Raw genomic sequence first — 15,224 nt, 5'->3', positions numbered from 1 at the left:
GATTTGTGCGTTTGTTACTTACCTCAAATGTTGTCACCTTATCCCCTGTAGATTTACCTGTAACAGATCGAAAACAACATGTTTGTTATACGAAATAAGGTCACGTAACAGTCGACTCTCGACGTGCACACCGTAATATATATATGTACACATATTACGTTGGCGTCGGAACGAACGAAAGTCCCGTTTCTAATGTGAGTAATATCGAAGGAACCATGCATGTAAAGAAAGAAAGATCGCACGCTTAAAATGACCAACCGAGTCAATCGCGTGTATTCCGGGAAAGAAGCGAGAAAGTGGAACGTTAACCGAGTTCAAAAACGAAAGTCGTGCACACGGTGATTGCGACGCGAATTCACTATTGACATATGTAAGTCTTGATACCGTTGCTCCCGTTACCATTAAATTTCAGCCCCTGTACAAGGCTTCACAAGGTAGATTCATTCAACTTTTTTCTGTTTGAGAACTCAGTTTTCTACGTACAACTTTCATTCATACTCGGACCGATGTTATTTTCGTGAAAGTTCATTCGGTAGTAGTCTTCTTTATGTTTGTAACGCGATAGCGGAAGGAAAAATTAGTCGTACTTTCAAGGCGTTTTAAGGATGATTGATAAAAAAAAATTGGAAGAAGTATGTCTGACAGATAAGTACGATTTTTAGAAGCCCGGTGCCACTATACGGTACGACTGGTGACATCCATCAGCTGTCAAATAGCGAACTGGATTAAGCACAGTAACCCTGAAAGAGCATACTGGGTTGTCCGGTTGGCGACTTAACAAAGGACGGAACGTAGTGCGGGCATGCGGAAGCGAAACGAAAATCCGATCGGGTAAAATCGATCGATCACGCCTATCTCGTCACGTCTCGCGGCGCAAATGCCCCGCACACCGCGAGAAACGATACCCATTGTTATAGGCGTTTGAAATCGCGTTGCTTTTATAGGTTAAGTCGTGACACTTGTCCGAGAACTAACAAAGGACTTTTAACGTGGATAAAGGGCTACTCACTGTCTTCGTCCGCGTACTGTTCCGGTCTGAGATGATCCTCCGTGGCCTGTGCCGGGCCAGAGAAGCTTGTCTCGACCACTTCGATCACGTCCACATTGTCGCCTGAAGCCATTTTGTACGTACGTGCCTTCTTTCAATCGAACGAGCGCACTGACTCACGTACGACGACGACGATCTTCCTGACAGTTTCGCGAAGGCACCTCCTCTGTCGTCGCTTTACATGGCAGCATCTTTCGAGTTCGAGAAACACGGCACGTTCAAGCCGACATATATGTAACGCGCACTCCCTCACAAAACATTTTTACGTTTCACTCGCGTGTCGATCGTTTCACTACGGTGGAGAAAAAAATGTCAATGATAAACGGCCTCAAAGGCTCTCCAGCTCCGGGCTGAGAACACCCACGAACCTCGAGAGCGCCTCCGGCCTCCCTCTGCTCTTCGTCTATTGACCGGACGCCATCTTGCCCAGATTTCATCGCCATCTAGTGGAAATACTTGCAAGCTACACGTACGAGATGTCTTTATTGTAATCGCGTGTGTTTAATGACTTATAGTTTACATATCTTTGCATATGTATGTATGTAAAGTGTTATCAATTTGGCAAGTAGAAGAAAATAAAGTGAATAAATTAGCGAATAATTGCTAAGAATAAAAATTCTGTTTATAACATGTTCTCGTTTTAGACATTTACCTACGGTAGATCTTTCGCCGTTCGAAGAAGTGTTATTTCAGTGAAAAATCTCGAATACGATTCGATGATCATATCATGCTAGAAATAGAGATTGTCTCATGAAAGATGAAATAAAAAATAAATATAAGTAATTAATGACAAAGAATAAGTCTAATGTTGTGCAAGTAAAGGTGAAAATCTGTATCTACGTGTCTTCCATCAATGAACACGTGTGGCATTAAACGATACTAGAATTACGATAAAATTGTTACGTGTACGAGATTAAAATTACATCACATTATATGCAACATCATGCATGACACACAATCTATATCGATATATAATGAACCATAATTTTTTTATATTTTATGTTGCAATTTGGAAACCACACAGCATTCTATTTTCATTTCTATTTACAAATAGAAAGTCTCTATATTTGTGCTTCTAAATTAATAACACTGAATATAGCGATAGATAGTAACGATATCGATCGTGAAATTGATTGCGATTTGTATTTGGTCACGCGATGAAAAAGTAAATTCTCAGTTGCCGTAAAAGCGATTTCTCATTTCTTTAATTAGCATTGATTATTAACATCAGACACAGTAATGTTTGTAAAAGTAAAAACTTTAATTTTTTACAAATAAACTGCACACATTTTTATATACTGGTTATCATTCTTATAAATTCCAGTCATATCATGGTTACATTTAAGTGGTCTTCCAACAAGATTCAAATGCAACGAATGATCCTCTTGACCATCATTGGTATGATTTCATACGGAATATTGAAGGGTCACATGAAATACGAAAAAGAGGTAACCATATTATTTCGAATCCCATAAAAATACAGTCCCTGGTCATCGTATTAGAACCATATGCACTTTTCTAACTGTAATATGTCTTATATATACACACTCACACAAATTGTTTTCGATTGTCCAAATTATTACTACATACATTTATTTAATTTATAATTACACCATGTCAAAAAATATTGTAGTATTCCCAGGTCAGTCAATTCATCTGACTTGAATGCCATTGACAATTTTTGGAGCATAGTTAAATTATTTATTCATCGTTGACTAACGTATTTAGCAAAACAATAAGAATATAAAATATATAACACAATAATATACATGGAGCATGCTGTAAAGAATATGAGCTATAATGAAGGTAAAGAAAGGAAATAAATTATCAACATGTATGTGTATATAAAAAATCGCAGTAATTAATAAATTTAGCTATTAAATTTAGCTATTAAAAAATTGAGAAATATAGAAAGCTTCAAACACTTTTAATTCGGTGATCAGGGATTGCACTTTCTTTTATTTCCCTTAATGCAATCACCATTCACCTATAATTGATTAATTAGTTCCTAATAATAATAAAGATGTAAACATTAGTCCCTAAAGAAAAGTGCAATAGGGGGAGAATAAAACATGCCATGCAAGTTTAACTATGTTATGAATCATCGTTCGATTTAATTGTTGGCAACTCGCATTATCGGAATGACTAGCTAGTACCTTACGTCATTAATTCATCGTGTCCAATCCGCTCATTAGGCAGCGCATTGATCGTGCGAAGTGTTTTACATAGAAGTTTCGTTTAAGGCTTGGCCAGATGGACGAGATTTACAGCGGGCAATGCACAATTAATTATCATACCGTTCGATGAAACTTTCTTGATTCGGTTCCGTGTGTTTCCTTGGTATTTATCTCTGATTCACGTACTTCTTTGGTATTCGCGTGTGGAAAATCTAACACGCCCCAGCGTGGTAGCATCGCTGATCCAAGTTCAGATATCAGATGTTTATATCACGCGATGCGTTGTACGTATTTGAACCGCGATTTATATAGCGCTCCCGTGATACGACAATTAATAATACATACTGTCACAATGCGCGTTACGATACACACTCAATGTTGAATTTCAGTCAATGTATTCGTGTAGGTACACACATATAGCGACTTGTGAATTTATATACTTGAACATTCACTATAGAAAACTTTTATGAATATATCGTATATTCAACGTTTTGAAACCTCATGAGTACTGTCATCACTATATTGATTAAATTAGAAAAACAAATTTGAACATTTCTGTAGAAATAACAAGATATTTATTGCAAGTGTAATATATCTTACAATTTATTATGTATATTACTAAACACATTTACTATTTAGATTAATGTTTATGTTAATATCCGAAGTTTTTATATCAGCTTAGAAGACTCTTCTTGATTTGATTTCTAATTCAGAAATTTCGGGATTTAAACATAAGGAGTGTATGAGTAACAAACTACTTCGTAAAGATCTATAAAATAGTGACTTTTGATAACCAATTTAATCGCGTTACGATATATTATTATACTTATCTAAAGACAAAAATCATTTCAATTTATCTGTAATTTTCTAATTAAAATACAACTCACCAAAAATAAATAAGTATCCGAATACTTTTTAACAATAGTGTATACATATAACAGGGCCAAACAGCGATTCGATATTTAATTAACAACAGGAAACGGATGTGTTAAATTTATTTCACGAATTTTTCGATCGATTTGGCTTTAAGAAATAGAAGTTAGTCTACTAAAGAGATGCGTGACGGTAGTTATTCTCGATACAGGGCAATTAATCGTTCTTAGAATTCGAATAGGTATGTTTTTGACCTGATTTAACGACTCTATAGATAACACGATGTCTGGTGATCAGCTGGAGGCGTGAATCGATTAGTTTTTCACTTTATCACCGGGAAGAAGCACTACTCTCTTCGATATCAAACTTCTCATCGATTACATAACGCATTATCGTTCTTCCCGTATCTGGCCGAGTTTCCTCTGGATAAAAACCAATTATCGCGGCGTACGATTTCTGCCTATATTAATCGTCCTTTACCGCTACGAATCCCGCTAGCCTCGATGCCGGAGAGATCACAAACAGTAGATGAAAATCTATCGCTGTTAAATGGCAAGTATGCGAATTAAACCGAAAAACACGATAATGTTCGTATAGGTACGCGCGTAGATCCGCAATAGTTACCCATACAGGATATTTCTGAAAGTTGGCTTCAAACTTTAGGAGTACGTACATAGTAAAATTTAATAAGTATGAGTCCAACGAGGAAGTTATACGGCGTTTTCATCAGTAAAATACATATTATTTATCTCTGTCTATAGACAGACTCATACAGTGACTCATGAAAATATTTGAAAAATTATAGAAAACTTCTATATACGTATATTGTATGTATTATATAAAATATTTAAAAATTTCATTAACAGTATAGTGAGATGTGACTGTCATGATTATGTTGACAAAATATGACATTAATCTGGGGATATATGTAGAAGGTACAAGATATTTAATTACAAGGAAATTTTAAAGTGTTTTATATAACACACATGATACAAATAATTTCATGAGCTACCGTATGTTCGATGTTCGATATGATATCTATTCACTGTAACAGTCATATCAGCATGTTTTTTCATTCCAATTAACTAAATAATGTAAAAGTAAATTATGATATAACTGTGAAATATACGCGCGCGAATGCTATAATATTAAAGTGAAAAGCATTGTTATTTTATTACTGCTACCAACAATAAGCGATATCTGTACAATTATATAATAATGATGTGTTTATTACGCTTAATCTAATGATTTATGCACGATAAACATGCAACGAAGTTTCTTATGCTTTTACAATTTCAAAGTCGAAAAAGTCTTATACACACCTAACGAAACTAATGATGTTTGAAGCAAAGCTTATTAAGACTTTTCTCTATTATAATCACAACTATATACTTCTGAAATTTGGTATCGATTTTCTGAAACATCCTGTATAACACAGATAGTACCTGCGAAAAGAAAAGGAACAGAAAAGGAGGAAAGAAAAAGGAAGAAGTTCTCGATCAAACGTATTCTTGCTATTTCGCATTAAGCCGCATATTCCGTGCTGATTGACCGTACCAGTGTTACGAGACCAATCAGCTCGATTATTAAGCTGTCGATATCTAATCAGCAATGACCCTACTTCGGTAAGAGGGTCAACTATAGACGTGGTTATCCGTGCAAATACGTATGTATTGCAATGTTGTGCGTTGTGTGTATGAACAACGACGGAGCCCTCGTTTCTCGCGTCGCGTCGTCCAGAAATCGTTCGAACAGCCTAAAAAGCAGGTCATCCGTCACGCAACGTCGATTCGGACGAGCCTTAAAAACAGGAAACTTTAATTAGTTCGGTGAGACGAGCTTTGTGTTCTTACGATACGGCCTGACCTTGTAACTCTTTTCCCTCTTTCGCGATCAAGGTGGCGGAGTACATGAGCTCGTTGGAATATCGACAGGCGAGAGAAGCCAGCCATGACTACAACAAGCAACGGATGAAGAACCAACAACAGCTTTCGTCCGACAAGTGTCTTTCTGCTACGGATTCGAATAATACGAATGCTTTTCCGGAAATTGATCAGAGCTCACATCGAAGATAAAATCAAATGATTTTGTTTCTGATTGTTATACGTAGAATGTATTGGTAATATTTATGTTTGATATTTCATTCCTCGATCAACTGATGTATAAGGTATATTGGTATGTAATGGTGTTTGAATAAAGATCAAAGAGGTAATAGATAATTACGCTGCGAGTATAAAATAGCGTATTAATATAATATGCTTGGCAGAGGCATTCTGTCGAGTCGATGATCACGCTAACGAAGAGCTAAAGGTAAATTTCATTAACCGCCTATCAGATTTCATGTTTACAGGCGATTCCTATAATGCGAACTCGCATAAACTAGGTAAATAGATATTGGTAAAACTTGCCGTTTCGAAACTAATTAGACTTCATATTAAAGATAAAAAGTGGAAATGCAAAGTTTGTTTTAGATTTGGATAATGTTTGACAATTGAGAGACTTGTAACAGAAACGACTCCTTGCAAATTTTTGTTTTTTTTTAGGCAATAATCTACCTAGCATATATGGATTATGAAAAATGTTCTGTCTTTATTTATTGTCAAATCAAAGTTAAATAGTTCTACAAAAACAACCTCTATCGAGGTTTCATAATGTAGTTGTGTAATACGGCGAATATTATGTTAAAAATATAAAATATAAGTATCGATTAACAATTAGAGATGTCAGTATTCTTCCAATTTCCTGAGAAAAAGGCAAACACGGATAAGGGCCGTTTTCGTTACGAATCGTTTGATCAAAACGGCTATCAGAGGAACATCTAGTATCCAAGAGGAAGTAATTGTTTTAAGAAACGGAGAAAGGAAAGAGTAGAAATTTGACAATAAATCTATGAAACGATGGAATTTTTACGAGTACTTGGATTCTTTGACCATTGCCAATCGAGATTCCTGTGAAGACAATGGCCGTTAGCTTCGCAGGTGTTTCGGTCGTTTTCAACGAGTATCTGGCTGGTATCGCGGACATAAGGTCAGGGTGGACATGATATTTCCTGTATCGGCCGCAAGACAAAGGAACAAAAGCTGCTGTCAAAGTACGCGAAGCGTGTAAGTTACCACGAGTTAAAAGGAATGGCCACCAATTTGTTGATCGTTAACGCGAAGTTAACTAACTGCATTGCTAATTACGGCGAACAAAGCGTTCTTCTCGTTTTCCTGCTCTGTTCCTCTTGCTTCGAGGAAATTGATTTCGGAAAATATGCGATTTTTTGCTCTGTCTTGATTATGATTCAATTGAGCCTCTCAGAAGCCTGTCTGATCAATTACATAAGCCCACGATCAATATTCAATTTAAACTTTTATAAGAACAATCACCGCAATAAGATGACGTAAACCGTAAGTCATAAGAAATAGTGTTTATAACATCATCGCTTCTCTATAGTATTTAATTTATAGACCTGTTTGCACAGCTGTTGGGACAGCTTGATTGATAGATTCAAAAATTCCATGCGTTTCTATTTCATATGAAAGGAAAATTTATCTGAACGAACGCGACGTAGTTAAACATGTTTTTATTGTCATACGATATGTTCTATGATTTACTGTATCACTATATGACACAATCGTTAGATATGTTTCGCAAAATAATCTCCGATAAGCGAGAAAGGTTGTTGAAATCATCTTTTTCAAGGTGGCGCAGAAAACGTAACGTGTTCTTTTGTAACGTTTGCGAGAATAAGTTTCAATTAACGAATCAGTCATTTAAGAAAGGAGAGGAAGAGCGATAAAGAAAACGGAAGAAAATAATAAGAATTAAAAATATTTGATATTACTTCTTTATATTGTATTATTTTTGCTCTCTTTTCGAACAGCAAATTCAAAGAACGGAAAAGAATAATTTAATCGATAAAATCGTCCGTTTAAACCCGATTGGTTTTAGCCGAATAACTTGTCGTGCAAGAGCAAAAAGATAATTGCAAAATTAAAGCCACGTGTGTTGAGCGATGCTGGCTTATATTACGTTCGTGCTAGTTCTATTTGTATTGTGATCCAATTTAAATAAATGTTCAGAAGTTATCTCCAGTTTATGTATATTTCGTAAAAGTAGTGTAAACGTATACTCAATTAGTGTAATGTAAGTATTTAATTGTCAACCTGGAATTTTGCACGTATATCAAATTAATTTTAATTTAAAAAAAATGGAAAAAATAATTAACGATTTGTTAATATATGTCAAACTGCTGATTTCTTTTATAACACTTATTATTCTTTAGTTGATCGATCGGACGATAACTTTATATCTTAATTCGATATGTAATGCCAGTGATGAACTGCTGACGGTTATTTACATAAAAGATAAAACTGTTTGTGAATATTTGAGCTAGTGCACGTGTTGCGGCAACATTCCATATGGCTTTCATCAGTTCGTTTAATTTAAGCCGTTTTAGGAGATGCATGTTGCTGTTTCCGACACATTTCTCCGATAAAGTGAAATAGAAAAACGTATACACTGATAGATGCAAGATTCAGAGAAAGGTCCATAGTAGAAATCATCTAGTACACATAAAAATTACGACCGGCGTGGAAAATTATAAAAATGCCACATAGAATTAGCATCATTGCTGTTCCGGATAAGTTTGCCAAAGGGGTTAGAAAAGATTCAAGTAAGTTTTTCTCGTGGAGAACAATTTATTTAATCGTATCGTTCTATCGTTCAAACAGATGCTTCTTAAAGAACATTTTGTCTAATGTATGTTGAACAGATGAAGTGAGTCAAAAGCAGAAGTCTGCGGATTTTGAGGCAGCCATTGCCGCAGCTGGTTATGGAAAATTTCAATATCTTCTCTTACTGGCGATTATTCCAGTATCATGGGCAACCAGTATCGACAGTTCCAGTGTCGCGATGATTCTTCCCTCTGCAGAATGCGATTTGCAAATGACATTCGTTCAAAAGGGTGTGCTAAACGCCATCATATACGTAGGTTTGTATTGCAACTCTCTCAAAGAGATTTTGTTGCGATGACCGCAAGTCCATTCCTTGGTATATTTGTTTACTCAAGTAAATACCATGATTAACATTATTTTATATACTGTATAAGTATGTGGTTAACGTCAATCACGTGAGCGACTAGTTACTTGATTAAATCAATATTACTGGTCGCTACAGACTGTTCTTATTCTACTTCTGCTCGAACAGGGCCAATTAGTACGCTAAATCTAAAAAATCTTAGTGTCCATAAGAATATATGTTAAAGGCATTTATTTGAAACTTTTAGGAATGATTTCTAGTGGTTTTCTATGGGCTTACATAGCGGATGTTAAGGGCAGGAGAGCCGTTTTTCTTTATGGCTATATAGCTGATAGTATTTGTAACTTCCTGTCAGGGTTTTCACAGAATTTTTGGATGCTTGTATCTTTCAAATTCCTTAGTGGTTTCATGTGAGTTTATAACAGAGATTATAAATTATTTGAACCTTTAATTATCAATTTGAGTTATTACAAATAATTACTGGATTACGGATAACAATGCAAGGTCAAATTTTAATTGACGTAATTAAACAATTAGAACTTGAATAAAGACCTGTTTCATTTATAAAACATTGCAACAGGTATAAAATATTATAAAGTAATTTACGTTTAAATTTCTCACAAATACATGAATACGCACAGTGTAATAGTTATCGTACGTTAGAATAAGCGGTCCCCATGCTTCCATCGTGGCCTACACTTCCGAATTTTATGGAAAAAAAGAAAGAGGAAGAATTTCATTGATCGTCGGTTTTGCCATTACATCTGGAAATATCGTAAGCGCAGGTGTGGTATATGTGACTTGACATCACGATAAAACGCTTGTTTATATGTCAGATCGCTAAATCTTGCAGTGCTGGCGTTCATCATCATTCCACAACGCTGGTCCATCGTCCTGTGGGACGGTGCGTTTGTGTACAATTCCTGGAGACTTTTTCTTTCGGTCTGTGGAGTACCAATGTTGGTCGGCGTTATTTGTCTCTTCCTGTTTCCGGAAAGTCCAAAGTTTCTCATGTCACAGGGTCATACGGAGGAAGCGTTGAAAGTTTTCAAGATAATTTATAGCATCAATACGGGAAAATCCGCGGAAGAATATCCGGTGAGAAGATTCAACAATTTATTCAACTTTTAAATAATTTAACCCACATAAGTCCAAATCTTTCGCGCTGTTCTACAAAATACTATTACATTTTTCTTTATTTGATATCTAAAATAAATATATTAATTAAATTTTTGTACTGCTATTAGCTAGTTTCTAGAAATGATCATTCATTCCAAGAATATCAGTGTGAACAGTGCTGCAAAAATCTTACAATCATGTTTTTAGAAATACGATAGACATATTTCGATTAAATAATACATTTCCTTAAACAAAAGATTTTATCAACAGTGTCAATGTTTTCTGTTTAAGATACAATATTTAGAAAACGAACTTCCTAAAGAAGGAAATGATAACGACTACGATGGAAAAATAGAGAAGAAGGCAATTTTCTTTACTCCACATTTAAATCGAATTCTCTTGGTCACAGCCATGCAATTTGGTTCAATGTACACGTGAGTATTTCTTTTTAATGTTTTGGCCGAATTAATATTACATTAACCTCGGAGTAAACACAATTATCCGTGATCGGTAATAGTGTCGCAAGGAACTTTGCAAATGGGTTGTTGTTAAAAAGTAATTAGTAGAATGAAATTTTTAATCGATTCGTCTTGTCAGAATGACGATGTTTGTGACGAACGACCTTATTTGCTTTATCTATAAATACTGACGTCGCGTTGCTGTGTCCAGTAAAAGACGTAAACGACAAGAAATCGAGAGGTGACGTTTATCAAGACTGATATGAAAACAGTAATCGTAAAAATATCCACGAAACGTCAGTGAGGAGACAATCTTATCAAAGGACGACATTTCAAGGAAGAAAAGAATACAAATTGATATTAAGTAAATTTTTTTTACGTTTTCCATTTCGCAGAACCAACACGATTCGTATGTGGCAACCTCAACTTTTCACGATACTAGGAAATTTCGATCCAGTGAATCATAATCTAACAGAAGGACATAAATCGACATTTTGCGATATCTTGGATTTCTTCTCTGCCGTAGACGAAACTCCCGCAGCCATTGAAGAGAACGTGAACTGTACAAACGTGGGGCAGCCTACTTAGCAAATATTTTTTCATCATCCCTCTCAGTAAATTTTATTTCTCCTTGTGTTTATCTGATTACATAACGCTCTTTGAATTTTCTAGATTGTCGTGAGTGAGTCTGTTTATGTGAATACGATCATTATAACTGCCTTTGGAGGTATTCTTATTTTATTGAGTAGCTTACTAGTGAATATTTTGAAATACAAAACCTTACTGTGTAAGTATTTATAATGAAAATTTTATAGTCTAATTATAGTAAAATCTCGATTAATTTTAATTAAGTAATTTCGCTTTTGTACGAAAGATCATTCATTTTAAGCTATTTTGTAAATATTAATATTAATCAGCAACAAGAAGTTTTCCCAGTTTCGGTTCTTTTTTACGATCTTTCTTACAAGGAATCATCCTCAAATTTTTCACTGTACATTATACAATTCCAATAATCAATATTCTGGTAATCAGTGTATTATACGCTAATTGATAGTATTAACGTATGATTACAGATATTTCTTACGGAATATCATTCATATGTATAGTTTATTTGAACTGGTCGCCTGACACATTACTAACACTAATTCTGACGAGTGTGTTTATTGGATTGACAAACACTACCCACAATATAATTATTGCTGTAACCGTCATTATGTTTCCAACTTCTCTAAGGTTAAATATAATAATAGTACCAATTAAATAACAATATTAACTAAGGTATTACTATAGGAACATAAAATTCAGTATTTAAAATCAAATTAATATCTTCCATTAAAATTAGAGCGATCGCAGTGAGTCTGGTGATGTCGGCCGGAAGAATAGGGTCAGTGATTGGGAACCTTGTCTTCCCAATTTTACTGGCTCAAGGATGCTTGGCACCCATTATCCAGTTGGCGTGCTTGATATTACGTAAGTTGCCCTCTCCCGCTATCGAACGTGTTTCTTTTTGAAAATGCTATAACTCTTCTTTATTGTAGTTTGCTCCATTTTTACGTGTTTTCTTCCGTCGACCAAGAAAGCTAAATAATAAGAAATATGTAAGATTGTGTTACGATATTTAAGCTTTTCTCAAAGAACTTGCCAATAGAGAAGTTTTCACATACATACACATACTCTAACTACGAATAATAGATCGCATCGCAGATAGCCTACAGACCTCGTTCTCCAACACTAAACCAAGGAATTACATGTATACTCATCCTTGAATCATTCTAACATGATCAAAATTTCCAAAGCGAACTACGATACCTTTCTTAAGACTCTGATGACTATAATATTCACATTAAGAATAAACAAGTTATAGGAAGATCAAAAATGTAGAAAAATTCAATAACTTTGAATATTTAAAAAATAAGGAGATAAAAGTATCAGATAATTAAAGAAAGGCATAAATAGATAAATGAATGATATCAATAAGACGAAACGTACAAAATAAGAGAATAATAGAAAGAAGGATCTATCGAAGCAAGGAAGCACGCGCTCGAAGGCGAATACAGGCAAAAACAACGACAACGATGTTTGTTAGACAATGAAAGGGTGGGATGGTTCCAGTTGGACGCTCTTCACGGTCACATTTTCAGGAGAAGATCGATCTCAGTTTAAAACAATGATCGAGCGCGTCGAGGACGAACGCGGCGTTCCTCGCCCAGCGTGAACACGACGCTGCTACGGGGGCCTTGGGTTTCACTTTCGACACATCCTGGAGAGCCCTCCACGCTACAGCCTTCACCCACATGCTCGTTCTTCTCGATCCCCCGCGTACAACGGCTCCGTTCAGCCGGCGTTTCGTGTGGACGCGGCTTTATCGCGCGCCCGGAATCTCGACACCTTCGCGCTAGCCACGTTGATCGAGTAATTACGCGTGTCCATAAAACTCACCGCGCGTATTACAATGGAAGAATGGGAGAAAGTCAAGGTATCGAATTGATTGCAACGTGACGTTTTATTTTGTCACGAGATGCAGCGATGATACTTGATATTTGATTTTGGTTTTTGCTTCTTTCGTTTACTTAAACGATAATCTATCAGTAAACTGGTGCATTCAAATCTCATGCATATATTTTACATTTACTAATAGATTGCAGATAGTAGTGTAGGATTGCATTTTTGTGAAGAGTTTTGTTACAATTAAAGAAACAGAATGTAAGAGAAGATTTGTTTCAATAAATATTAGAATAAATACTATATTTTGGATATTTTATATATTTTTGTGTAAGATTATACGTATTTCATGTATTTTTGAACAATTTAATTTACCAGAAATGTTTAAGAAATTATGTCTACGTTAATGCATGAGTTATATCATTAGTTTGATTACAACAATTACTAGAGAATTTCATATTATACACTTATGTAATTCGACGTTATTTGTGTTTATTAGTTTAATTAAGACGTTACAGTTACGATCCTTGTATCATAAAATAAAAAGAATATTTTATAGGATAACTAGATTAAATTTAATGGAACTAACGGCATACGAATGGCAATAAATGCTACTCGGCAAAAGAAATAAATCTTGTTTTGCTTGAGCAAATACTGTGCCTCTTGCGCTACTGATTCTCAATATTATCTTTTAAATAAAGCACAATGAGGCTCAGGGAACTCGTTTACAGCTATGCGTTCACTTGAACCGCATACTTTACTTTCTTTGTCCTAAAGCAACGAATGTAAGACTTTAAATGGTATTACACAATAATACCACGAAGAAAGAAATTGCTAGGGTAGAATGTGGAGTTGACTCGCGCAGCATACGTTTCGTTGGCGTTTCGCGTAAGAAGCACCCAAGGTGGCGCCTAAGACAGCATTCCGAATAAATTGCGGAACGGAAGAGCACAGACGTACGCACGTGTCGGAGGAAAAACGTGTTGGCATAGCTTTTGCGTTTTTCTCACTGCTGTGTTCATCTACTGAGAGCTCCATATTGTTACAACATGGAAAAACTCTTCCACATAACATGGCTATCTCTCGTCATCTACTAAAGAATTCTTCTTAAATTTCTACTTTGACTTCGGCATAATCTTTATGGATTATAATATGATAAGATATAGATAAGATTTGACTTTGAATTATTTTAACAAAACCTACTATTTATGTATGTGTAAGTAACTATTGAGTTGTTGCATAATGAATGTTTCGAAATAATCAATAACTTAATACATAAATGAAAACAACTATCGTATGCTTCATGTAATGTAAAATATTTGTAAAATGTAAAAGAACAATATTATTATGCAACAATTTAATATTAGTCATAAAACACCCCTGAGAAAATAACGGTTCGAGTTTGACCAGTCATCGATTCGACAGAGGAATCAGAAAATACGCAAAGAAGAATTACAGAGAATAAAATAACAACATCTCCGGGTGTCTTGTGAAAACGATCGCGTAGATGGACCCACGGTCCTCTAATCATTCTTTACGGACACGAAGATGTATCGCGATTTCACGGTTGCTATTCGCTCGATCGTTCTTTCTTCCGGAGAAATAGAACGGACGGCGTGGGTACGGCTACCAGCAGCCAGTCGCATCAGAATCGCCTCGATACTGTTAACTCTACCCGCAAAATTCTCGAATCATCGACGTATTCATCGTTTCTCTTTCTTTCCTCTCTCTTCTCTCTCCTTTGTGTTTCAAATATACACCTTACAAATATAAGGTATTTGTATAATATTGACTTTATTTTTATTTTTAATTTGTATTCCTGCTTTATATATTTTAATCAATTTTCGATGTTATCAATATACGCGCGTAACAGTTTTCGAATAAATTTTGTGTCTTCAAGGTGTATACTCGCTTTTGATTCTCACTGTATATATAATCGCGAGACGTCTTACATAGTAAAAGTAATTTATTCGTGCAATCACAGTAAGCAACTCAACTAACATTTTAAGGACACTAACATTTTAAGTTGCAGTAGATTCGTAACTCGTAGAAAATTTCTTACTTATAAATGATTACTGTGTT

The 15,224-nt window shown here is 35.2% G+C and overlaps 2 protein-coding genes across 21 annotated transcripts in view; one reads left to right on the top strand and one right to left on the bottom strand.

The window, feature by feature from the left end:
- The window catches only part of LOC100650026 (phosphatidylinositol 4-phosphate 5-kinase type-1 alpha), a 39,942-nt gene extending 38,496 nt beyond the window's left edge, over positions 1-1,446 (bottom strand). For 5 of the 14 annotated variants that reach the window (XM_020864461.2, XM_020864455.2, XM_020864437.2 and 2 more), the window contains exons 1-2: positions 1,010-1,445; positions 23-57 (exon numbers count right to left, since the gene is read on the bottom strand). In XM_020864461.2, coding sequence (XP_020720120.1) covers positions 23-57; positions 1,010-1,121 — 147 coding nt within the window. In that variant the 5' untranslated portion in view covers positions 1,122-1,445. Of the gene's footprint in view, positions 1-22; positions 58-1,009 lie in introns of all 14 variants that reach the window. The other 9 variants (XM_020864432.2, XM_020864443.2, XM_020864439.2 and 6 more) reach the window with 6 other exon arrangements.
- A 110-nt stretch (positions 1,447-1,556) lies between these two features.
- LOC100650233 (organic cation/carnitine transporter 1) lies at positions 1,557-13,794 on the top strand. 7 transcript variants are annotated; one of them, XM_048407018.1, is made up of 14 exons: positions 1,557-1,870; positions 2,373-2,496; positions 5,997-8,229; positions 8,369-8,758; positions 8,858-9,076; positions 9,371-9,533; positions 9,787-9,908; positions 9,977-10,221; positions 10,534-10,676; positions 11,096-11,270; positions 11,373-11,487; positions 11,774-11,933; positions 12,043-12,170; positions 12,239-13,794. In XM_048407018.1, exons 4-14 carry the CDS (start codon positions 8,692-8,694, stop codon positions 12,286-12,288), a joined length of 1,587 nt encoding a protein of 528 aa, XP_048262975.1. In that variant the 5' UTR covers positions 1,557-1,870; positions 2,373-2,496; positions 5,997-8,229; positions 8,369-8,691; the 3' UTR covers positions 12,289-13,794. The 7 variants fall into 7 exon arrangements, with proteins under 7 accessions (XP_048262975.1, XP_048262965.1, XP_048262971.1 ...); XM_048407008.1 differs by having other exon boundaries at positions 1,557-2,299; XM_048407014.1 differs by having other exon boundaries at positions 1,557-2,496.
- Positions 13,795-15,224: the final 1,430 nt, after the last annotated feature.

This window comes from Bombus terrestris, chromosome 1, assembly GCF_910591885.1.
Source record: "Bombus terrestris chromosome 1, iyBomTerr1.2, whole genome shotgun sequence".
In the NCBI taxonomy this organism is placed as follows: Eukaryota; Metazoa; Arthropoda; class Insecta; order Hymenoptera; family Apidae; genus Bombus; species Bombus terrestris.
The sequence above is the reverse complement of the archived record's forward strand: the minus strand, read 5'-3'. Positions and strand labels throughout refer to the sequence as shown.